Consider the following 25273-nt stretch of genomic DNA (forward strand, 5'->3'; position numbering starts at 1 on the left):
AAATTAACAGACATTATTTTTTAGAGCAGTTTTAGGCTTACAGAAAAATGATTGTAAAGTACAGAGAGTTCCCGTATACAGTTCACCCTGGAGCAAAGCAAGGGTTAGGGATGCGGATCCCCCATGCAGTCAAAAATCCAAAGGGGTAACCTTTGTCTCCCCCAAACTTAACTACTAATAGCCTGCTCTTGACCAAAAGCCTTAATGATAGCAATAACAGTTGATTAATCCATATTTTGTATGTATATCATGTGTTATATTCTTATAATAAAGTAAGCTAGAGAAAAGACATTATTATTAAGAAAATTATAAGGAAGAGAAAATACATTTACAGTATTATACTGTGTTTATCGAAAAGCTCTGCATACACGTGGACCCACATAGTTCAAACCCATGTTGTTTAAGTGTCAACCATACTCTCCCCTCCCCAACATACACTGTTTTTCCTATTATTAATATCTTGTATTAGTGTGGTATGTGACAGTTGAGCTGATATTGACATGGTATTAGCGACTGAAGTCCACAGTTGAGTGTTCACTGTGTGGTACATGCTATGGGCTTTGACAGAAGTATAAGCACATGGATCTACCATTACAGTATCATACGCAATACTTTCAATGTCTTAAAAATCCCCTGTTCCCCACCTTTTCATTCTTCCCACCTTCCCTCTGAACCCCTTTTTACTGTCTCCATAGTTCTTTCTTTTCCAGAATGTCATATAGGTGGAATCATACAGTTTGTATGTAGTCTTTTCAGATTGGCTTCTTTCTCTTGGCAGTATGTATTTAAGGTTCCCCGATGTTTTTTCACAGCTCAATAGCTCATTTCTTTTTGTCACTGAATAATACTCCACTGCATGGGTGTACCACTGTTTATCCATTCACCTTTTGAGGGACATCTTGGTGCTTCAAAGTTTTAGCAATTATGAATGAAGCTACTATAAATATCTGTGTGCATGTTTTTGTGTGGACATAAGTTTTCGACTCCTTTGGGGAAAAGCCTGGGAACGCAGTTGCTAAATCGTATGGGTAAGCCTGTGTTTAGGAACTGCCAGCTTCTCTTCCAAAGTGGCAAGAATTAAATAGAATAACTGGCCATAAATGTGGTGCCAATGTGGAACATTGCTGGTCAAAAGGCAAAATGGCACAGCCACTTTGGAAAAGAGTTTGGCAGTTTCTTACAAAACTTAACATACTCTTACCATACAATCCAGCAATTGTACTCCTTGATCAGTTTCAATTCCACATCAGTTGAAAACTTATTTTCACCCTGAAACCTGCACACAAATGCTTACAATTACATTCCTGAAGTACAAAACAACTGTAATTTTAAGGGTACACCTTCATTGTCTCTAAAAGCAAGACTGCAGTTATCCTCAAAAACCAAAGTTCAAATTCAGCCTGAAGTCCCCAACTGAATGTATATTTAGTTCTCATCTAAAACCCTGAGCTCATGGGCTTTCAAGATCATTGACCTCGTTCTCTCTTAGTTTCTTTTATTTATTCATTGATTCATTTTTTGTTCCTTCAACTATGTGAAACCAGGGGTAGGCATGGAGTTTGATGGCTTGTTTAGACAGATCAGTGAAGAGTTTCTGCAGCTTACCAATTCCACAACGCCATTATCTCCAAAATGAACTTTGTGAAAGATTCTGGCTAACTTGTCCATGTTCTGTGGGTGGTTCTGTTTCAGATTTATTGACCAGAAATGTCTCGGATTTGGGGTTGTTCATTAAGAGTAAACAGCAGCTGTCAGACAACCAGAGGCAGATATCTGATGCCATTGCTGCTGCAAGTATCGTGACAAACGGCACTGGGGTCGAGAGCACATCCTTGGGCGTGTTTGGGGTTGGCATCCTCGAGCTCAATGACTTCCTAGTGAACTGCCAAGGAGAACACTGCACTTATGATGAAATCCTCAGCATCATCCAGGTTTGTACCCATTTCATATGCACATCTGGGTAGAGCCTCTGACTATTCTAATTATTTTCTGCTAAACATACTGTGTCTATACTTCTTTCCAAAGCCTTCTAGTCTGGGACAGAAACAGAGGTGCTTGATTTAATACCATACACACACACACACACGTCTCACACACACACGTGTGTGTGTGTGTGAGACGTGTGTGTGTGTGTGACGTGTGTGTGTGTGTGTATAAGTGTCCTTATTTAACGTATAAATATCATAGATCTCAAGCCTTCTCTCAGTGACTCTTATAAGGAATCAGTACATGATACCTTCTTGTTGTTCTGGCATGTAATAAAATTAGTAGACTAGGTTTTCAACTTCTTTGATCATTTCATGAATATTTATTAGCTCCTACTATGGCTCTGTTCCTGGACCTGGGAATATAGTAGTAAATAAGACCACATTCTGGCCTTCACCTAGTGGATGAGGCAGACAATAAACAAATACAGAGAGAATGTACTTTTAGGTATTCATGGGTTCTGAAAAAATCAAGCAGAGTAAGGGGATGCAGTGATGCAGAAGGCTGAGAGGAGTAAGCACAGGCCACCCTGAGGAGGTGAGAGTGGAGCTGAGCCCTGAATCAATAAACCATGTGAAGGTCTGCAAAAAGAACATTCCAGACCAGCAGGAACAAGCTCAAAGACTGAGACAGGAGCGAGACAACAAAAAGGCTGATGTAGTGGGAGCCACATAAGCCAGAGGCACAATGGTAGATGTGATTCCAGATGGGTAGGCAGGGGCTGAATCATCTTGGCATTTTAGGCCATGGTGAGGAGTTTGACTTTAGTCCGTGTGACATAGGAAGCTGTTGGAAATTTTTGAGCAGGGGACTAACATAATTTGATTTATGTTCTCAAGAGGTCACTCTGGCCCCATTGGAAAATGAACTGTGTTGGGGATGGAGTGGAAGCAGAGAGACCAGGTGGGAAGTTGTCACAGTAACCCGGCAAGATATGAGGATGGCTTCCACTAGAGGTTGGTAGGACATGGAGTGACACACTCGCGATGGCTGCGTCACATGCTGCAGGATCAAGTCTAGGTTTTCAGCCTCCCTGTCAACCGATGGGGAATCAGTGGATTCAGTGTCCAGCAGTTGATCACCGGAAATGCTAGCGACATTAAGATGATGATCACATGGTCGGGTGCTCATTACGCTGTTGTTGAGTACGAGCACTGTACTAAGTGTTCTCTGGGAATCATCTCATTTCACCTCTCACCAGCCCTGCCGGAAGCTGCTATTATTATCCCCATTTTCACCTGGATATGCCGATAACCATTTGTTTTCATATGAACTGTATTCTTTTCCCTCACTCTCCCTTTTTCTTTTAAATAAATATGCTTTGTATAATAAACACACGTATAATAAATGTTTTCTTTGGGACTAAAAAACTACCTCTTACTGTTACATAACTATATTAGTTCAAATATTTGGCTTAGATGTTTCCTGATGAAAACAGAACATCTTTAAAAAATGATGTGGTGGGTTTTTTCCCCTTAGTTTCCTTTACCTAAATAACACTCTTTTTGTGTCCCTTGCAGAAGTTCGAGCCTAGCGTTAGTATGTGTCATCAGGGCCTACTGTCATTTGAAGGATTTGCAAGGTAACCTTTAAAATATCTGTTGCCCATCATTTAAGAATACATATTTTTCCCACGCAGTCCTAAGAAAATTTGTTTCCTCTAGGTTTCTGATGGATAAAGATAATTTCGCCTCGAAAAATGATGAGTCACAGGAAAACATTAAAGAACTACAGCTGCCCCTCTCCTACTATTACATTGAATCTTCACACAATACCTACCTCACAGGCCACCAGCTCAAAGGAGAGTCCTCAGTAGAACTCTACAGCCAGGTACAGAATTCCACGTGACATGGCATTTCCATTATTGCTATAATTGCTATAAGTCACAAAAAATCTGACTTCTGACTCCTTTGAAGAACTTACAACTATTATGTGTGAAATGTGAGGAAACATGATGTGTGGGAAAACTGCCTATACACGCTGTTGTTTTGTCTATTTCTTTTTGTTTTCTTTCTCCCTCCTATCTATACTTAACCTTTTTTCTAGGCACTAAAAAAAAAAAAGTACTTGTTTGAGACTCATAGCTTTTAAATCCTAGTTAGTCTGACCTACTCCTACTATAATTAGATTTTCCCATGGGAAAATTATCTGATCATTTCACTAAATGCTAAATAAATCAATACAATGTAGTAGGAAAGCATAATAGAAAATGCAGCTTTCTATGAAGTTATTCCCAAAATATTGTTTATTTTCATTTGCAATTTGTTAGATAATCAATCCATCCCTATGGTAACCAACTTAAGGAACAAAAATCTGCAAAGACTATGGGCACTGTCCCTACACACTTAAATTCATGGGAATGTTCTTGGAAACTCAGAAGGGTCTCTGGACTAGAAAAAGCACATCCGTTTGACCTAAACACCAACTCTCAATGATCTGCATGTCAGTTGTCTCTGTTACATTTTCTGCAACTTCCTCATCTATGCTGCCTGTTTTCTGACCTCCTATAAGAAGAGTTCATCAGGAAGAAGCTAACCTAGGCTCAGGGAATAGAAGTGTGTGGTTGGGGGTGAGGTGGGGGGAGGATGTTTAAGTGTGAGAATTGTCATTGTTCACACAAACCCAGCAGAGCTGAGCTTCCTTCGTTCTCCTGATCAGTCCAGCTATTCCTCAACCATGGGTCAAATTCTGTCCCAAAGCTTATCTACTAAGGAATATGTATTTTAAACTCTAAAAATCTAAAGTACTTTAAACGTTTATTTTTGAGAGTGTGTGCACATGCGCAAGCAGGGGAGGGGCAGAGAGAGATGAGGACAGAGGATCCGAAGCGGGCTCTGTGCTGACAGCAGAGAACCTCATGTGGGGCTCGAACTCGCAAACCATGAGATCATGACCTGAGCCAAAGTCAGACACTTAACCGACTGAGCCACCCGGGCACCCCTAAGTACTTTTATTTTGAAATGAAGATGTGTCCCTAGAGTAGTGATTTTCAAAGTAGGTGCTCTGTCCCGGGACCTCAGCTGGGGATGCTGAGATAAGGAAGCAGCAAAGTAGGAAGGCTACACCTCCTACCCCCACTGCAGCTGAAGTCCTGTTCTTTTTATGTGCTTTACATATGACCCTCCATTTGCACAGAGAATTCCAAGGTTAAAAGGAGTTTGAAATCTATTGTTCCAGTTCTAGGGGAAAGAAATGAAGTGTGTGTGTGTGTGTGTGTGTGTGTGTGTGTGTGTGTGTGTGTATCTCCCAGGAAAATGAATGAGCAGGGGCCAGTGTCCTAACTTTAATTCCTGCTTCACTTCCCTATTGACCTCAAAGAGATTTTTTCTAACTCCTTAACATTACACCCCAAGTAGAGTATTTGAATGAGGCATGAAAGCCCCTCAACTAGACTCAGAGAGGTTGTTAAACCTAGTGTGAAGATTCGTCATCCTTTATTTATCAGCACTCTGCTCTCCCTCAGCCCTCCTAGTTATCTCCTCACCTTACTCCCCGGGACAGATCGGAAGTGAGAAAAAGCCCTGTTCTTACCTGGAATTTCAAACCCTGGTTTTCTTCTTCTAGCCGTATGTGATTTTTTTTTTTTATTATGAAATTTATTGTCAAATTGGTTTCCATACAACACTCAGTGCTCATCCCAACAGGTGCATCACCCACCCTCCCACTCCCCATCAACCCTCAGTTTATTCTCAGTTTTTAAAAGTCTTTTATGCTTTGGCTCTCTCCCTCTCTAACCTCTCTCTTTTTTTTTTCTTCCCCTCCCCCATGGACTTCTGTTAAGTTTCTCAGGATCCACATAAGAGTGAAAACATATGGTATCTGTCTTTCTCTGTATGACTTATTTCACTTAGCATAACACTCTCCAGTTCCATCCACGTTGCTACAAAAAGCCATGTTTCATTCTTTCTCATTGCCACGTAGTATTCCATTGTGTATATAAACCACAATTTCTTTATCCATTCATCAGTTGATGGACATTTAGGCTAGGAATTTACCGAAGGGATAAAGGAGTGCTGATGCATAGGGGCACTTGTACCCCAATGTTTATAGCAGCACTTTCAACAATAGCCGTATGTGGTCTTAATGTCAGGCAGGCTTAGATAAATACCTTTAGTCTCTGCCTGCTAAAAACCATCTCATCTGCTGCCAGTCAGTGAGCGTTCTTCCCAGTGTGGCTCACCACAGACATGAAGCAGCCTCATGCTCCTGCTGGCACATGACACAGCCATCTTCAGCCCAAAGCAACACGCCTCTTGATGCTTTAGGTGTTGGGAGAAGCTGACATCCTTGAGAGTTTTTAGGCTGCAGAATCGGTTCCACCTGGGAGATAGGTCACCTGGGAAGACTGGGTGCTGCATGCTGTGCAATGGAAGAATCTAGCAAAGACGTCATAAAAAATATAAATATATGAGGGATTCCACAATCTGAGTTTTCTTGCAGCAACTCTAGTGGCCACTCTCCCCAGTATTGGATTGTTACCACATGGAAATAGTTACATGGAGTTTTAAACCAGTGAGTTGGCCCATTCATAGATACATCCGCCTCTTGGTATGCTTTGCCCTTCCAACACATGGACATCTTTTAAGATAGTTCACAACAGAGTCTACGGAGGAAGAGGCTGCTCCAAGCAAATATTACAGAGCTGCAACCTGAGCACGTGTCACGAGCTCTGCTTCCAGCTCTACATCTGGGATGGCAAATAGGTGTCATCTCCTCTAATTCATCAGGGTGTTTCCTGAAGCACTTTCCTGCCGAGGTTGAGAGATAAACATACCAAAGCTTAAGGGGCAAGGATGTTGATTGGTTACTGATGATACCATGGGCATGGAAAAGGGCAGTTTGTGCATTATTTGCCTCTGTAGACAATAAGGCAAATCCTTGAGGACTGCTTGCTTCTAGTCTTAACGTGCTATGTGTTCCTAGTGAAGGCATTAGCTGATAGCAGAATTTGGTCTAAACAGAGAGGATTTTATTCTGATTACAGTCGTACAAATGTTTAGCCAGGCCATTAAAGAATCAGTGGCCTCATTTCCTTTGGGCTGCAGCAATAGCCCCTTCATCTCCACCGATATTTGCCCAGATAGAGCACTGGCCTGGCTCTCTCATTTCAGGATGTACTGTGTGTCGGTCCCTCAAGGGACCATAGTCGCTGGGAAAATAGTCCTATGATTTTGCTATCAAATTTTACCTTCTGATAGTATTCAGCTCTGGTAAACACTCTTTCCACCATCATCTGTTGTCTCCCCTAATGAATTGCGGCTTTTGGCCCAAATGCAGGATTTATTTTAGATCTTACACCCTCCTGAATGTGAACACTGATAGGTAGAAGCACATGCCGGGCAGCATCTGAGGCCCTGTGTCCCTTTGCTCATGCGGGCTGGATGTGTTCGTTAATCACACAGGTCCTCCTGCAAGGCTGTAGGAGCATAGAGCTGGATTGTTGGGATGGAGACGACGGGTTGCCCATCATCTATCATGGACACACGCTGACAACCAAGATCCCCTTCAAGGTAACGCTTCCTAACGGTCCCTAAATCCCATCAGGGAGTCACTGTCTTTGTGCGCCTTTTCTGTGAGTGACTCTTCCAATCACACCTTAAGTTGGGGTTCTTGTCCCGAGTCTGTAGACTTCCCGAAACTGTATGGGATGTGCACATGTCCATTTTTCTGGGAGTTGATCTAGAACTCCCATTAAGTTCTCACTCAACCAGAGCTTAATAACCAGGACCTGAAATGAGTTACCTTGTAATTATATTGTTGCAATTTTTACATCCTAAGATGATATATAAAAGGCAGGAGCTTTGCTCTTGCTACAGGAATTAAAGGTCATTTATCCTGGTGTCCTGCTGACAAAGACCAACATCATGTGTTGGGAGATGATTAAATAATATTACAAAGTAATGAAAATTGGTTCTACTTGGGGAGGTCGGTCACCCAGGAAGACTAGGCTCCTTGGATTATTGTTTCGAATTCTAGATAGTTTATTCATTCATTGTGCAATTACTATCCTCATTCAGTGTTTTTCGTTGTGTAAAATCATTTTTCTCTGAACTGTGGCCGGGCTGGAATGGAATACTATTATTTCTGTCTTATATGTAGACTGGATAGCTAAAATGCATTTTCTCTTTAGCTCATCTTCCTATTCATCTCTCCTGAAACTTTTGTACTCTATATTGAGAGAAGGAAGATTTGATAACTGTGTTTACGTGCACACATGAGTATATGTATATATGTCTTATTGTCCCAAGTAGATTGATTACAAACTCTTTGAAAACAGAAAAGTATCTTAAGCCTTATCATTTTGATGCTGTAACCAACACAGTACCTTTTACCTATAATGTAATCAGTATACATACTGATTTATTAGATTTGGCATACTAATAAAATATATAAGTTCCTTATAAAGTATGTAAACAAAACTCAGTATGAACAGTTTAATGTATTCACAGAAAACTGCCTATCATCTTGCTTAATTTGAAAATACCTTTGAAAAAAATAAAACCATTTTGGCCAGAATTTTCTGCATACAACAATTTATATGCTCTCTGTGGCTATAAGTAACTGGCCTTCTGATACATCTGGAGGACATCTGGACTCTAATGAGCTCTTCTGGCTCCCGTAGGAGGTGGTTGAAGCCATTGAACGCAGTGCCTTTGTCAACTCTGACCTGCCCATCATCATATCGATTGAGAACCACTGCTCATTGCCTCAGCAACGAAAAATGGCAGAAATTTTCAAGGTAAGCTATAAGCTAAGAGGCAGGATGGTATCTTGGCCTTTGCCTTCTAACTGTTGCTTTTATATGGAGCCACCATGGACCACATGACAGCTGGACCTCAGCCATGAAGCACAATTAGGGTCCCTCAGACCTAAGAATTGAGGGTGCCATGGGAGCTTGGACTTTCTCTTGAATGGTCCATCTTTTCAGCTGAAGTGATAGAAGCATTGTTCTGTGGTCTCCTAACCATTTCCATCCAGAAAGCCTTAGGAGATAAGGAGAGACCAACTCTCCAATGCTTCTGGTACCACAAATCAGGGATGCTGGGATGTCACCTGTCAGTTGTATGTGGAAAACTGAAAATATCTCAGGGCAAATAAGTGAAATTTTCCTGTGTCTAACACTACAGATAGAGGGATCCAATTTGGCAAAGACCTTAGACCAGCCAAAACAGTTGCTATAACACTTGGTTCTTCCTTATATAGGCAAACTATCATGCAGACAGATTTAGGGGAAAATATTCCTTTATACTTCCCCCTTCCTCCATTGATTGAGGCATTTATGGAAATAAGGCTATCAGGAGGAGGGAGGGGCATGGGCAGAGGAAAATGTCCCCAAATACTTATGCCAACAAAACTAATTAGCTTTTCATATTGACTTTTTTTTTTTTTTGCCATCATTTAGAATAATGGTCTCAACTTTTTTTTTTTTTTTTTTTAGAGAGAGAAGTAGAATGTATGCACATGTGTGACTGGTAGGGAGGAGTAGAGGGAGAGAGAGAGAGAGAGAGAGAGAGAGAGAGAGAATCTTAATCAGGCTCCATGCCCAGTGCAGAGCCCTAGCTCAGTCTCACGACCCTGAGATCATGACCTGAGCCAAAACCAAGAGTCAGACGCTTAACCTAGTGATCCACTCAGGCTCCTCCTCAACTTTTTTGATTGTATCCATCAGTAAAATACTGTAGTATATGTATTCCTATTGTACGCTTATTGACTTATTCATAAACTATACATATATCCTACTTATTAACATATTTTATACATTAATAAAACACACAAAAATAGAATATGAAAGGGAATAACATAAAAAGATGAAGTAAAGAATTATTCTTATACTATTATTTATTAATGGTACAAAATCCCTTTTGGTCTCATAAAAATTTTAACAATAAATGTATTACTGTTTTCAGTGGGAGTAATGTGATTGAAGACATTCATTGTTTTTTAAATTTTTGTGATCTGTGACTTGTATGTCTGGTTTTAAGTTTAGTTTATTACTTCAGTGTTTGATGTTAATGGCTGTAGCAGCTGATAAAGACAGCTTACGAAGAAACGTGTGCAGACAGAACAGGTGCTCTTGCCAAATGGTGGTACCCATTTCTCAACTCCATTAATGAGGCAAAGATACATGAGACACTAATAAGCTTCATTTTTGTTCTTTTTTAGTTAAAAATTTACTAGAATTAGAAACTGCTGTATTTTCTACCCTCACCTCAATGGATTGTCTTGTGCCTACTCCCACCGCCCGCCTCCTTGAAGATACACATTCCCCTTCAGAGGCCAATGCTCATAAAATCTTTGTGAGAAGACTGTATAGCACATTCTCCCCATTATCTTTCAACCTCGTCCCCACTCCTTACCTACCTCAAGGTTTCTATCCTTTTGACATCTAACTCACATCTGGAACAGATTGTGTTCTATAAACCACAGCCTCTAATTGAATCTCCTTTTCTTTCTTTAGTGTATCAGACCCTAAAGGACCTTCCTAAATAGTTAGAGCTGGCCCCACCTGGGGAATGGCCTAGACCTCTCCTTCTGACCTTCCAGCCACCTCCCTTCCTTCCAGTAAGAAACTGTTGGCGGGGAGGAGAGACACCACTTCTTTCCTACTTTCTCTTCCTAGGATTTGCAGAACAATTCAAATGAGCTGAAATATCTAGTTGAATTACCCAAGCGTAGGTAAAAGGCACTGATCGTGTGTTTTCCTTTATTCCTTTCAGAGTGTGTTTGGAGAAAAACTGGTGGCTAAGTTCCTGTTTGAGAGTGATTTCTCAGATGACCCAATGCTTCCCTCACCCGACCAACTTAGGAGGAAAGTGCTCCTTAAAAATAAGAAGCTAAAAGCCCACCAAACACCAGTGGATATCTTAAAGCAAAAGGTATTCTCTCATCATAGAGGCTAGGGGTATGCTGTGTGCCCAGAACAAAGAAATCAATGTTATTCTTCTGACCTTTCAGAAGACCTGCAGGGTAACCAGTTTTGTGACAGTTGAGTTTCCTGGAATGACAAGTTTGAACTTTGGCTTTCCCTTTACTAGACTCATAAATACTGTCCCCTTCCTCACCTAGAATTTTATGTCATGAAATTAATTTCTCATGTAGAATGTATCTCATTATTTAAATTACTCTGAACGGGATAATGTGTGACTCTTGTCTCTAGACCTAGACTTCATAGCTGTCAATCCCAAAGTGGTTGCCATGGTTCCCATTAGGTAAAGCACCCCTGTATAGGGAACCCTCCCCCACCCTTAGAGAAGCACCCCACCCTGTAGGAGGAGCACTTGGACCAGGGGCTGTGACTCCTGAGGTCGGTAGTGGAATCCCAATACCAGCAGCCCCGTGGTCCCAGCATGGAAGTTGGCACAAGGTATCACCGTAGCTTGTGGACTCCAGGGCACTCCCATACCGATCTCACCCACAGAGATCTACTTCCCAAGTATCACAAACCTGCTTGTGTAAAGAGCCTTTGGCCCAAAGATCCATGAAGAAGTGTAGCTCCAGGGCCACTGAGTTCATATGCCAGGTTGCACTCATCACACAGAATGCCAGCTGCCAAACTATCTGTTCTATTTAGGCCTCTGTCTTTATTATTGACCCTAAAACACCACTTTTGAAACTTAACAACAAGAGTTGCTGCACGAAGCTCAGTACAGTGGTGCCGTTTCAGCAGCAGGGACGATCCAGAGCTCAACCTAGGTCGTGGCCAATGGCTCTTAATTTCTGTCCATGCTATCACCTCCAAGCCTCCAGGCCTTATTGCATTCCTGTTTCAGAGGCTTCCAGAGAACTGAGAAATTAGCAGAAGGATTCTTTTTTTTTTTTTTTTTAACATTTATTTATTATTGAGAGGCAGAGACAGAGCATGAGCATGGCGGGGGTCGGGCAGAGAGAGGAGGAGACACAGAATCAGAAACAGGCTCCAGGCTCTGAGCTGTTAGCACAGAGCCTGATGCGGAGCTTGAACCCACAAACCACAAGATCATGACCTGACCCGAAGTCAGACGCTTAACCAACTGAGACACCCAGGCGCCCCTGCAGAAGGTTCTATGAGTCCAACAAGTTTGGAGCCTTGTGCAAAGTCGTTAATAAAAAAATGCCAAGTCAAATTGAGTCAAGTATCCAGTTATACCTAGTTCAGTAGTCCATTTGGGACATTCATCAAACCTTCTAAAAGCCCTAATTTGTAGAACTCACAGGTAAGGGCCTGAGTTTGAAGCCGAGTGATATATAGCATGGTTCTACAGAAGGAGCGTTAGATATAGAGCTGAGATACCAGTTTTTAGTCACTGTCTCTGTCACAGACCAGCCACGTGACCATGGGCCAGTCAAACTTTCTGGGTCTCCATTTCTTCCTCTATAATATGGGAATGTGAAGGTAACTAGAGCACAAGATTCTTCTGACACGAAAATCTCACAAAATCTTTCCTAAAGTGAATCATGGGACCCCTGCCAGAATTGCAGACCACTCTGGAAACATTTCATTGTCCCACATCTCAGTCCCTGTTTCCAGCATATCTTGCCATTCCTAGAACATTACTGCTTCCCTGAGGGGCCCTTCAAGAATCTTGTCATCTGCTGAGTAAGTACCAGGCAATCCCCAGGCTGCCCCGCTCACCTGCAGTGGGATTCCAGACGGCCCAAAGTCCAGGCTGAGTTAGGAGCTTATGTTACATCACTTAGTAAAGTCAGTGATTCACCATGTGCCCAGTTACTCCAGATGCCCTCAGGGCAGGGGAGGATGAGGCCGGAAGCTCCATCATCTTTAGACTTACCCTTCTGAAAACAGATACTTACAGAAAGTGCCCCAAACCATTCCAGCCAAGGGATCCCTACTGGTCAGTGTTGCCCTAACTGGAGAGGCTCAGGATTACCATGGATCCTCTAGAACTATGCCCGGCAAACCTTTTTTGCTCAAGATTCGCTTAAAAGATTTTTGAAAAACTTTCCTCTCCTGAAACCAATATTACACTATATGTTAACTAACCAGAACTTAAATAAAACTTTGAAGGAAAAAAAAAAGAAACTCTAACTCTCACACGTTTTTCCCCTTTTCATACATTTTTAAGTTGACATTAGAAATTTTATCACAAGTGTAAATAGTTACAAAGGATATGTTTTCAAACGTAATATTTATTATATGTAAATACAGATGACATTAACTATATATCAATATAATGTACAAAACAGTCCTCATTATCAAAGAAATCAGCACAGTCAGCCAGATGACGTTTGGTCAGAAAAAGTCTGACTTTATTTTTTTTTCACTCAAGTAAACATTGTATTAACCCTAAGATGACCATCACACTTTTGAATATTATTTCTAAGATAGGTGGACAGATGAAGGGAAGGGAGGGTAGGAAAGAGAGAGAGAGAGAAAGAGAGAGAAAGGCATGAAGCCTTGAACATTCTCGTTGCCTAGATGAAATAAGATCCCCCCCACCTGCCCTTAGCTTCTCCAGACTCTCAGGAGCCCTGCATTCTCCAGTGACCCTTTGCTGCCTTAGGTGGTTTTCATCTCATCTCATGCATCACAGATTTTTTTATTGGTAAATGAAAGTTATACGTTCCTTTTATAAAGCCAGAAAAGAACAGTTAGGACAAGAGTATGGGGAAGGGAGAACCAGCCAACCATAAGCTTGTTTGCAGGCAGTCCTGTTTTTTGAAAAGTACACACGGAAGTTGAAGATACTGAATCTAGAAATTGATTCCTTTAAAAATATATGAAGCTGAACATCCCTAGATGTCTTTGTGTACCCTGGAGGCACACAGTTTGAAGATGGCACACAGCTCTAGGCCAAGAGTTGCAAAACCCCCCATCCTCAGGGGTCAAGCAACATAAATATGAGGGGACAGGTGGCTACATGACAGTTGGAAGCAGCCAAGACAGAGTGGAGCATGCATGCCCTCATAAATGAACAGCTCTAATTAAATTCTTTTCAAAAAAATTTTTATTATGTTTATTTATTTTGAGGGGGGGGGAGAGAAACAGAATCTGAGTGGGGGAGGGGCAGAGAGAGAGGGAGGCACAGCATCTGAAACAGGCTCCAGGCTCCGAGCTGTCAGCACAGAGCCTGACATGGGGCTCGAACTCACAAGTGTGAGATCATGACCTGAGCCGAAGTCAGACGCTCAACTGACTGAGCCACCCAGGCACCCCTAATTGAATTCTTTTTAAAACATTGTGCCAGCCAAACCAGTCTGGTCTGGAGGTGAAGTCAGCCCTGAGGGCCACCAGTTTGAGCCCTCTGCTAGGTTTCCCTGTGTCCAGGTCTGTGCTCTCAAAGCTGCTCCAGAAAGCCTGCCATTATGAGGGTTCCAGGGGCCATGAGAAGTCATTGTTTGAAGTCATTCAACTAAAACATTAGCATGTGTTCCCCACTGCCTGGCCCTCCTCAGATGATGCATCAGTAACTCACTACCCAGCACAGGGTGCTTTTTCTTCTACAACACTGTTCCTCCGTGCTGTTTTGTTTACTCAGCAACTACTGCCCACTCCTGACTGCCAGGTAGACACAGCCGCCGTGTGCATACCTCTGTGGTCTTCGAGATGCGCTTGAATGTTGTTGCTGTTGCCCTTCCCATTCTCTGCAGTGGCTTGCAGTTACTTACACAGCCTCCAATTCACAAATGAATACATTGTGCTATTTCAGAAGTCTTCTTTATGTTGAGCCCAGCCTTCCTTCCTGTTCCTCCTACTCCTTGGCACAACTTCTTCCCTCTGCAGCTGCACAGACTAATTCCAGACCTAGAGAGCTAGCATGTGTCTCCCCACCAGCTTTTCTCTTCTCCAAACTAAACATTCTTGTTGCGTCAACTGTTTCTCATAGGATATGGCTGCTAAGACTCTTTACTTTCCATTAAGAATGTTTGGATATTCTTAAATTTGTGGATATTCTTGAATTTGCTGATCTTAAAATGTGATTTCCAGAACAAGTCCGTACTCCAGATAGGGTCTGACCGCACAAGGACAGTGAAGCCATCACCTCTCTTCACTTGTACTTCATACCTCAGTTAATGCAGCCTAGGACTGTTCTCACTTTTAAAATTCTTTGGTGCACACGGGGCTCTTGTTGAGTTTGTGGAAAACAAAAAGAGTTCAGTTATTTTCACATGGACTGTTCTTTGGCTGGTCTCCCATTTTTCCAGGTTGACCATTGATTTTAATCTTTCATGGGCAGGAGCCTCACATTTATCTCTGTTAAATTTGCTCTTCTTCGGTTTCGGCATGCCATCACAGTACGAAAGGTTCTTTGTGAATTTGGACTTCTGATATCCAGTGCATTTATTGGCAGTTTTTCTAGTGGTGCCTTCATTCCAAGTTGCCCTTGAGCCAGATTACCAAGCAGAGAGCCCTGTGGTCCTTCTTAGGTAACCATCACTCCTGTCTAGTGCTCTCCTCTTTTGCAGCCCACATTTCCCCAGAATCTAAAGAACTGAGTGTTCTGGAAATGTGTTATTAGTAAACCCATACTAACCCTTGATAATCACCTCTTTCTTCTGTGTTCTCACAACCAACAAATTAATAATCCATTCTGATTTTGTCGGCTATCACCCTGATACTCCCCACTATGTAATTTCTGCAATTTGCCCCTTCCTCCTGTTGGAAAAACAGAACAGTGTAATCCCACTTCTAGTTTTCTAAGACCACTTCCAGCTCCCACGATCTCCCAGGGACTACTGACAATCATACCCGCAAGGTGTTTCAGTCTGGTAGGTTGTGGGTGCAGACCTGGTGATCTGAGCTCGCACAAGACTGGACGATTGAGTGTCTAGAGCCCCAGTGTGTTCAGACCAACCCCTGAATTACCTGGGTCATTGCCACACAAGGAGCTCAGCCTCAGCAAGGGTGGATTGACTCAGAGCAAGGGGGGAATTTCTGAAGCCTTCCATCTGCCTCACACTCATGCTGAGGCTCTTATGAAGACCCCCTAACTACATCCCACCAGATATCCAGTTTTCTCACCTTGATCTCCCGTGCTCCAACCTGCCAGACTCAAACAATTCATACTAGATGACAGGGACTGTCCTAGGTACCAGGGGAGCAGAGCAGAGTAAGACATGGCCCCACCTAGACCCATCTGGCACAGTCTCCTCGTCTGGCCCCTAACTCCAACCCCCTGACCTATATCTGAATTGTTTTTTGTTTGTTTGTTTTTAACATTTATTTATTTTTGAGACAGAGAGAGCGAGCACAAGCAGGGGAGGGGCAGAGAGAAAGGGGGACAGAGAATCTGAAGTGGGCTCTGCGCTGACAGCAGGGAGCCTGACATGGGGCTTGAACTTATGAACCGTGAGATGATGACCTGAGTCGAAGTCAGATGCTCTGCCGACTGAGCCCCCCAGGTGCCCCTGAATTGTTTTAATCAAGGGCTAAGATCCTGTTTTTCTGCCTCAGGGTAAGCTGGGTATTGCAAAAAATAAGGATGTCAGCTCCTAGTTATCCTTTTGGCCACATCTCCATACTTCCTGCATTGGTGGAAGTGTTTGGGAATTTAAGGGACCTTGACACACTGCTTTCTGATATCGCCAGTCCCAGGATCTTTGCGCAGCGCCTCTCCCATCATATGGTTCTCACACTTGTCTGCCAGTGGGTCTACCAGGCTGTTTGCCTCATCATTCCCAGCCCTTTGGCTCTACCTTGAATGCCTGCTGCATCAAGGCCCTTCTCTTACCCATGACAAATAGACTTGCTTTTGTGGCTCCCTTGTGCCTAGAGTAGCTTTCCCAAAGTTTTGAAGAACACCAATCCTGTGAGACACGCTGAGAAAAGGGGGGGGGGAGGAAATCCCTGGTTAAAAAAGGGTGGGAAATGCTGTACTGGAGATCTTTGAAGAATCACAGTGCCCTCTAGCATATTCAATGAAGGCAATGTGAAACCCTGTAGCAAGAATGTGTCTGTCTCAGTTTGTTTAAGTGCTGTTTCCAACCTCCCATTTTGTTTTGTGGTTACTGTAATTGTCAGTTTTTACCTAACAGCTGTTAATACCCATGGAACTAGTGTTCCATAAAACCCACTTTGAGAAATCCCAGCTGAAACAATGTTCAGTTGTGTAAAGTGAGCTATATTGTAAAATATTTTATGTGGATATAGACACAGCCTAAATTGTTTCTTCCTTATGTATACATTTTATGTTGTAAAAGTAATATAACCACATTTCAGAAAATTTAGGGAATAGAGAATTATTTTATTTTAAAACATACATAATTCCAGTGCCAAATATACCCTTATTACAGGGGTTCTTAACCTTGATAACACATCAACAGACAGAAATCAAGGGTCCGTGAATTTAGAAGAAGAAAAAATTACATCCCCTTTGCACTAACCTCTAACTAAAATTTAGCATTTCTTCCAATAATAAAGGAATAAACCACAGTAACATTGGCAGTTCTTAGGTCTTCATCAGCAATAAAAATTATAGGGTTTTTTCTAAGTTTATTTATTTATTTTGAGAGATACAGAGAGCACAAGTGGCAGAGAGAGAGGGGGGGAGAGAGAGAGAATCCCAAGCAGGCTCTGCACTGTCAGGGCAGAGCCCGACACAGGGCTCAAACTCCCAAACTGTGAGATCATGACCTGAGCCGAAGTCGAACGCTTAACCGACTGAGCCACCCAGTGACCCTGAAATTATAGTTTTTATATTACATCACAGTTGTTGCTAATATCTCCAAGAATTATTTATGCTAACCACTATTTCAAAATGTTACTGGACTTACCATTATACATTTTTATCTGTGTTACTAAACATATATTCCTATAAGCACAAATTTATTTTTTAATAATTTGATAGCTGTATTCAACATTTTTTTGGTAATATTTTGTATTTGGTTTTATTCATTTAAAATATCATTCTGAAAAGGTGCCTGGGTGGCTCAGTTGGTTAAGTGTCCAACTCTTGATTTCGGCTCTCTCTCTGGGATTTTCTCTCTCCCGATCTCTTTACCCCTCCCCCCGCTCATGCTCTCTTTCTGTCTCTCAAAATAAAAATAAACTTTAAAATGTCATTCTAGGGGGGGGTTCTGGGTGGCTCAGTCGGTTAAGCATCCGACTCGATCTAGGCTCAGGTCATGATCTCACAGTTCGTGAGTTTGAGCCCCAAATTGGGCTCTGCACTGGTAGCGTGGAGTCTGCTTAGGATTCTGTCTCTCTCTCTGTGTCTCTCAAAATAAATAAATAAACTTTGAAAAAATAGGATAAAATAAGATGTCATTCTGAGAAGGAATCCTACCTCAGCAGATGACCTAAGGGGTTTGTGCCACAACAATAGGTCAAGAATCCCTGCTATATTATGCAGCAACATATGTATTATGATGTATTATGTATCATTTTATGTAATTGTAATCATTATGGATAGACAGAAATATATAGACATGAAACAAATGATTTCGAATTGTATATACATTTACATTTATATTTATACATACAATTCTATATCCTGTTCAACAAATATATCTCACAATTATTTTTTCAAGTCTAATTTTTTTCAAGCAGATACACCACCATAGTTTACTGACCTCATTCTTCTACTGTTGGATTTTAGATTTGTTTCTTGTTTTGAATTCATGCAAGTAACTTTTCCTCCATTTCTGCTTACTTCCTATGCTAAGTTCCCAGACCTATATTAACCTTGTATCCCGTGAAATCACCTCCCAGGTGATTCAAATATAAGTAATATAAGGAAGTCAAATATAGAGACACACAATCTCCCTCGTAGCATCAAGTTTCTAGAAGTTTCTGAGCTTTTGTTAATCTGATTGATGGTTCATATAAAGAACTTTGAAAGAACTGTTGAAAGAACTTTATTTAAACCGACAACTGTTTGTTCAGTGTCATTCTCCATAGGGATTCTAACCTTTTTCTCCAGGTCAAAGGCCTTTAGATATTATTTTAAGGGCAAAAAAGAGACAACAGTTTCTTAGCAGAGATTTACTTTTCCAACACTGATGAGCTGATTCGCTCCTTCCTTCATCATTTGGGAGTGATGGCGGTTCTCCACAGCAGCAAGATATGTCCTGTAGGGCTTGCCCCTGGGGAACTGGGGTGTCTGGCACTATATATGATTCCTTGTGATTGTTTCTAAAAGCTGCTGGATTGTAGGGATGTTAACATTTGCCCAAATATTGATGTTGTACTTTAGGTGAATTTAGATTTTTGTTTTCTCTCTCAAATGAATCAAAATAGCTTAAGCCACTTTTTGTGACTGTGGCAAGCATTAAGTGATCATTTTGAAGGCTATGAAGGAAACCTCAGGAGCTTATTAGCATCTGCGGTCTTTAATTACTGATATCTTACAGGCTCATCAGTTAGCATCCATGCAAGCTCAGGCTTACAATGGTGGGAATGCCAACCCCCCACCGGCTAATAACGAGGAAGAGGAGGATGAAGAAGACGAATATGATTACGACTATGAATCCCTGTCTGATGGTAAGAGAGACACAACCGTATGCTGTGTGCGGGGAAATGCTTGGGTGATTTTCTGTTGTGGGGTTTTTTTGTGTCATTTTCCCCCCAAAATGAGTCTGTCATTCCACAGACCAGCAATAGCAGATTGTTGTAGTAACTGTCCAAGAATTCCTGAATCCCGTGGCTTAGTGATGAGGACCAAGGAAGGAAGGGGATTCTCTTAGCCACTGCAGCCAACATTCAAGGAAAGAAGAAGAGGGTGTGGAGAGCCAACACAGGGGTCATTCCTGAGTGGGTTCCTGGAGGAAAAGTTGGAATTGCAACAGAGAGACCTCATTCTCACCCTTTCAGTTTCTGACGTGGCTGATGTACTTGGCAGACATTGTGGCTGCTGGCTGTTCTCGCCCCTCACCACCTGCAGGGGGCAGCATCATGGTTCTGTGCTCTCCACTCCTCCCTCTCACCGCCTTCACTCCTGCTTTGTAAAAAGTATACGGAAAAAAAGCAGCATTTCCCTTCCCCCTCTTCCTAGTTCTCACATTACTAACCCAACAAGATATTTCCTTCTGGCTCCACCAAAGGGACAAAACATGGGTGAGCCTAATGGCACAATACAAAAAAAGTCACATGAATGAAGTCATCCACAGATTATAGGTGAAGGATTCCTGTTATATGAGAATTAGGTTTCAGGGGTGTCTCATTTGTACCAAATTAGTTATAGATTGCAAAATGTTTTCTAGGTACCATTGCTGATGGTAGACTGTTGCATTTTAGCAACTTGTGAAAAGTAATGTAATAATGAAAAAATGCTTAAGTTCCTATTTATAAAAATAACATTGTATGTGTAGAATATATGGCTTCTGTGGAGGATAATTGTTTGCTCATATGTAGGTATGCCCAGACCAGCAACCATTTACCCTTGGCATTAAGACAGCCGAGCTACCCTCCTCCAAATATCTGTTGCTTATGCTCCAGGATTGCCCCCTAGTTATATCCTGTTTCATGAGCCTCTTTCATGGCCAGCAGTTACAGCCCAGCCTCTTTTTGCTTCCCAAATACAATACTAGCCTATGTCCATTTAATATTTGTCCTTAGTAATAGTTGATCGCTTCATACCATCAACTAAAAGCCAAATTTACTTGACTGAAATCCCATCAGTTAATGTGAGGAGCTTATACTCTAAAGGGGAAGTAGAAAGAAGAGGAAGATGAAAAGGAATCAAGATGATTTCTTGTATCCTATTCCTGAATAGTTGTGGGAATATGAATATTCTTATATTGACTTATTCTTCCCCATGGATTTCCATTACAGTTATGGTGATGTTGTTTCAGAAGAACAAATTTATTCAGATAAGAAACGAAAACCACACGTAAGAGATCAACCAATCCAGATGTCAGATGCCCTGTGAGAGCTTTATTTGCTGGAAGATAAATTCACTCTTTATCATAAATTACTCCCATGTTTTTTCTGTACTTTTCAGAACACAAAAGAAAGGCCTATATATATCTATATATCTATATCTATATCTATATCTATATCTATATCTATATCTATATATATTTAAGTTTATTTATTTTGAGAGAGAGCACAAGCAGGGGAGGAGCAGAGAGAAAGAGAGAGAGAGAGAGAGAGAGAGAGAGAGAGAGAGAGAAAGAGAGAATTCCCAGCAGGCTCTGCACTGCCAGCACAGAGCCTGATGCAGGACTTAAACCCATGAACCTGCCCTGAGATCAAGACCTGAGTCGAAATCAAGAGTCAGACACTCAACTGACTCAGCCACTCAGGCGCCCCAGGAAAGGCTTTTCTTAATTATTAGTGTTGTTATAGGAATTTTTGATAATGCAAATAACAAAATGATCTGGTATTTATTTATTTCAGTTAGGGAGAGTAAAATTTAAGCCCTATCCCACTGAATTTCTAAGATAGTTTCATGCTTTTTAAAAACCTATATGAAAAGAAAAAAAGAAACCTATATGTACTGAGGTGGGATACAGGTGAAAAGGGGGCCCCACCAGGTCCTGACTCAGTAAACTAGGAGACGTTGGGTCAATGTCCTATCTCCACTCTAGGCCTTAGGTCCCTCAGATGTGTAACAAAAAGATTCTGTTCAGTGTTGGGTGATGTTCTCCCTTATTCTAGCACTAACATCTATGATCTATGAAGGCCACTGCCGCCACCTAGATATTTCCCGTTTCATTGAAAGATTCCTCCGACTGGCAGATTCCCAAACTGGCCTTATAGTTATGTTGTGACTGGTTTAAACATGTCGTGTTGAGGCTCTCTCATGCCACAGTTAAATGCTCTGTCAATCCTGCATTCTCAGTTGTGCCTTCACTCACCTCTGTACCTCACACACTCACCTCTACATCTTCGCGTCCTCCAGTTGAGATGAGAAGGCAGCAGAAACCTGCCTGCCATGGGTAGAACCATTTGGAGTTTCATATGGGGGACCTCAAAGGTTTCTCAGCTTCTTGTAATGATGAGTCCCTTTGGGAAGGAGATTAGAGCTGTGACCAGTCCCCTCAGAGAAATAAATGTGCTCTCAAAATTCCACATGCAATTGTGGGAGTGTTGCCTTCGGAGGTGTCCCAGGTGAAGAGCTCATCTGTACAATTTGGGTGGCCCAGGTTACCTCTGTGACAGCTCTGGTCCTCAGTTTTCATGACTATAACATGAGAGAATTAGTTGGAAGCCTCTTTGGGCCATAGAAATGTGATGATTCCTCACCACAAAGTTAAGTCCAGAAGAGCTAAAGGAAGTTGCACATGAGACACTTGTGTTTCAGAAACTCCTACTCTGCCTTTTGGCCAATAAGTCCTTCATGAATATTTATTTAATCAAATTTCATTACATAAATAGAGATTAATTTTCTTCTGACCTTGCTGTTTATCTTGACTAGCTCTGAACAAGCCCTAGGGTGCAGATTTGAATCTGCAACTTAACGCAGACGTTCTGTGACAGTGACTGCATGACTCTAACAAATTAATCCATTTCTATCCATTTGAAATAGTGCATGATTGGGAATGTTAACAACAGTCAGTAACTGAAAATATGTAATGTGACTATGACAGCATGGTTAATATTAACAATGTCTGTCTTTTTTTTATTGCTAGACTTTATATCCCTAACAGTCAAAATACTAAATCAACAGATTTCTTGTCTAATTTGTCTTATAATCTAAGCTATTGTTATTTATGCTTTGCTTCATACCTTAGTTCAATTTATCTGGCTTTTTGTCTTAATTTTCCTTACTTTTATCCCCTTTCTGATTCTGTTTTTCTATAGCAGATGTCCTTACCGCTTCTCCTGCTCCTAACAGTCAGGAAGGTAAAGCCATTCGAACTGGGCATTTTAACTGCATGAATGTCGGCATTCTGTGTCCAATTTCTTAGGCTTGAATTAGCATGACATCGTGACACTGATATGAGTAAAAATGTAATAAAATGATTGATCTCATTTACTTCTTGGCAGCCTGCATGGCCCTTATTTGGTATAAGAATATTTTGGTCTTAACATTTTTGGTCTGATGAGATAATGAACCTTGGGTGAGAAATGAGAGCTTTCTTGTTTTTCATTTTAAGAGAATAATTGTCTAACACCTGTAAAGTCATTTTTTTAATGTTTGTTTATTTTTGAGAGAGAGAACGCTCATGTGTGAGTGAGGGAGGGGCAGAGAGAGAGGGAGACAGAGGATCCGAAGCAGACTCTGCCCTGAGAGCACAGAGCCCGATGAGGGGGCTCAAACTCATGAACCGTGAGATCATGACCTGAGCCGAAGTCGGAAACTCAGCCAACTGAGCCATCTAGGCACCCGTAAAGTCATTTTGGATGACTTGGATAGAAATACCAAAACAAGAGCAAAGTAAAAGATCATATGTCATGCTTTACATATTTTTAAACATATTTTAATTTCTATCCTCAAGAGTTTTGCTTAATAAATTCATAAACAATTATGGAAATTTGACTTTCCGATTAAGTAGAATTGTGAAAAATGCATTGCAGATAACAGTATCTTTTTCCTGCAGGTTTTGGCATTTCTAGAGGTAAAAGAAGCTAATAGCTTATTTTAAAGTGAGAGTGATTAACTCACATATGCACCATCTACAAGTGCTTCCACGACTAAATCCTCCCCTAACTTGTGCACCAAGATCTTCTGGCACAGGGTGTCTTTTGTAAGGTTTGCACAGTCCTAGTTACCTGTACAGACACGAGCCTTCTCATTAAATGATGTCTGTATGGTACCAAAACTACTGGTAAATGAGTCCATTCAATTAAAAATAAACACATCCTATACCACATCTAACAAATTTTAAAAATTATACCCCAAGCCATCATTTTGGTAACATACTAGCCAGATCCTCAGTCTTAACAGATAAGCACCAAGTGACTGGATATCTTTACAAAGATGTCAACATAGCCCTGAAGTGCAACATTTGGTTCTTGTTTGCTGAAGCCTGCCAACTTATTTTCAGACAACATTCTAGAAGACAGACCTGAAAATAAATCATGTAATGACAAGCTTCAGTTTGAGTATAATGAAGAAATCCCCAAGAGGATAAAGAAAGCAGATAACTCTGCTTGCAACAAAGGAAAGGTGGGTGAATGGCTTCCGTTAAGTTACACTTGGACCATGGTGCTCTTGTCAGTATCGGATAGAATTTCACTCCCTCCCTGTCCCTTCCCTTCACTTTTCCCCTCACTTTCCCTTAGATGCCAAAGCCCACATGGTGATGCTATGGGACACCCACCTGCCATTTGTAGAAGGTTAGTCACTGGTTAATCCAGCCAATACCTGCGGAAAGTGTGCAGTGTGGCAGGCACTGAGATGACACTGGAGGTGCTTTAGTGATGGAGACAAATAGGTAAACAGTGCTTACAGATAAGTACAAAGACCAGTGATTATACAGGGTTGTCAGAGCATCAGGGAGGATAATGTTAGAAAGATTTGGCCAAGCAAACAAAAACAGGACATATTTAGGCCAGGAGGACAGCCTGGCACATTCAAGGAATTTCTAGAATTTTTAACGTGTTTGGAATAACCAGGCAGATAAACAGGGCCCAGACTGTGAAGTGTTCACAGAGGAATGACGCAGAGAATAGAAATGTAAATGAGACACCCAGACCCTGCCTTCCAGTGCCTCACACTCAACTAGACTCTGAGCAAATGTGCAGACACAGTTTCAGAGACACCGTTAGAGAGCCAGATAATAAGGTATGTCAAAAATTTGAGCCATAAAAGACGCATCCTCAATCACCTAGTCATTCAACAAATATGCACTGACTGTTCCACATTGAAGACACTGGGCTATGCCCCAGGGGAAGAGGAGGAAGAGCTTACTCTCAGAACGCTTTTACTCTAGGAAGTGTGTTGGGACGTTTATATGGAATGATACACAGCAATGTGAAATGCACTGATGACATGAGAAAGGAACAGATAAAGCTTTGGGGATTCAGAGGTTGGCGGCATGTACTCTCCATGTAAACTGGCGTTATTTTTCCCTTGTTAGGTTTATGACATGGAACTGGGAGAAGAGTTTTATCTCCCTCAGAATAAAAAAGAAAGCAGACAGATTGCACCAGAGCTCTCTGACCTTGTCATCTATTGCCAAGCAGTAAAATTTCCAGGTAAGAGTAGGCAATATCTTCTATAACAACTAAAGATACCAAAAGATAAAAATATGCTATTTATTTAATTGGACATTGTGAATGCTTTCAAAATAACTAAATTGTGTTACCAAAGTCATTGTTATACTACTTTCTAAATATTTATTATTATTATTATTTTAATTATTATTATTATTAGCTTTGATGTTGGTAAGGAAAATACCATAAAGTGTTTATTTTCAAGATATCATGTCTTTTCATAAGAATTAATAATAATGATAATAA

At 41.3% G+C, this 25273-nt stretch overlaps 1 protein-coding gene across 1 annotated transcript in view; it reads left to right on the forward strand.

The window, feature by feature from the left end:
• The window catches only part of LOC102949488 (1-phosphatidylinositol 4,5-bisphosphate phosphodiesterase epsilon-1), a 225516-nt gene that overhangs the window by 164615 nt on the left and 35628 nt on the right, over nucleotides 1–25273 (forward strand). Inside the window, 9 exon segments of the mRNA XM_042959866.1 lie at nucleotides 1693–1931; nucleotides 3507–3568; nucleotides 3651–3816; nucleotides 7389–7496; nucleotides 8609–8725; nucleotides 10704–10862; nucleotides 19276–19405; nucleotides 23857–23978; nucleotides 24892–25009. Coding sequence (XP_042815800.1) covers nucleotides 1693–1931; nucleotides 3507–3568; nucleotides 3651–3816; nucleotides 7389–7496; nucleotides 8609–8725; nucleotides 10704–10862; nucleotides 19276–19405; nucleotides 23857–23978; nucleotides 24892–25009 — 1221 coding nt within the window.

Source organism: Panthera tigris, chromosome D2 (genome assembly GCF_018350195.1).
Source record: "Panthera tigris isolate Pti1 chromosome D2, P.tigris_Pti1_mat1.1, whole genome shotgun sequence".
NCBI lineage: Eukaryota > Metazoa > Chordata > Mammalia > Carnivora > Felidae > Panthera > Panthera tigris.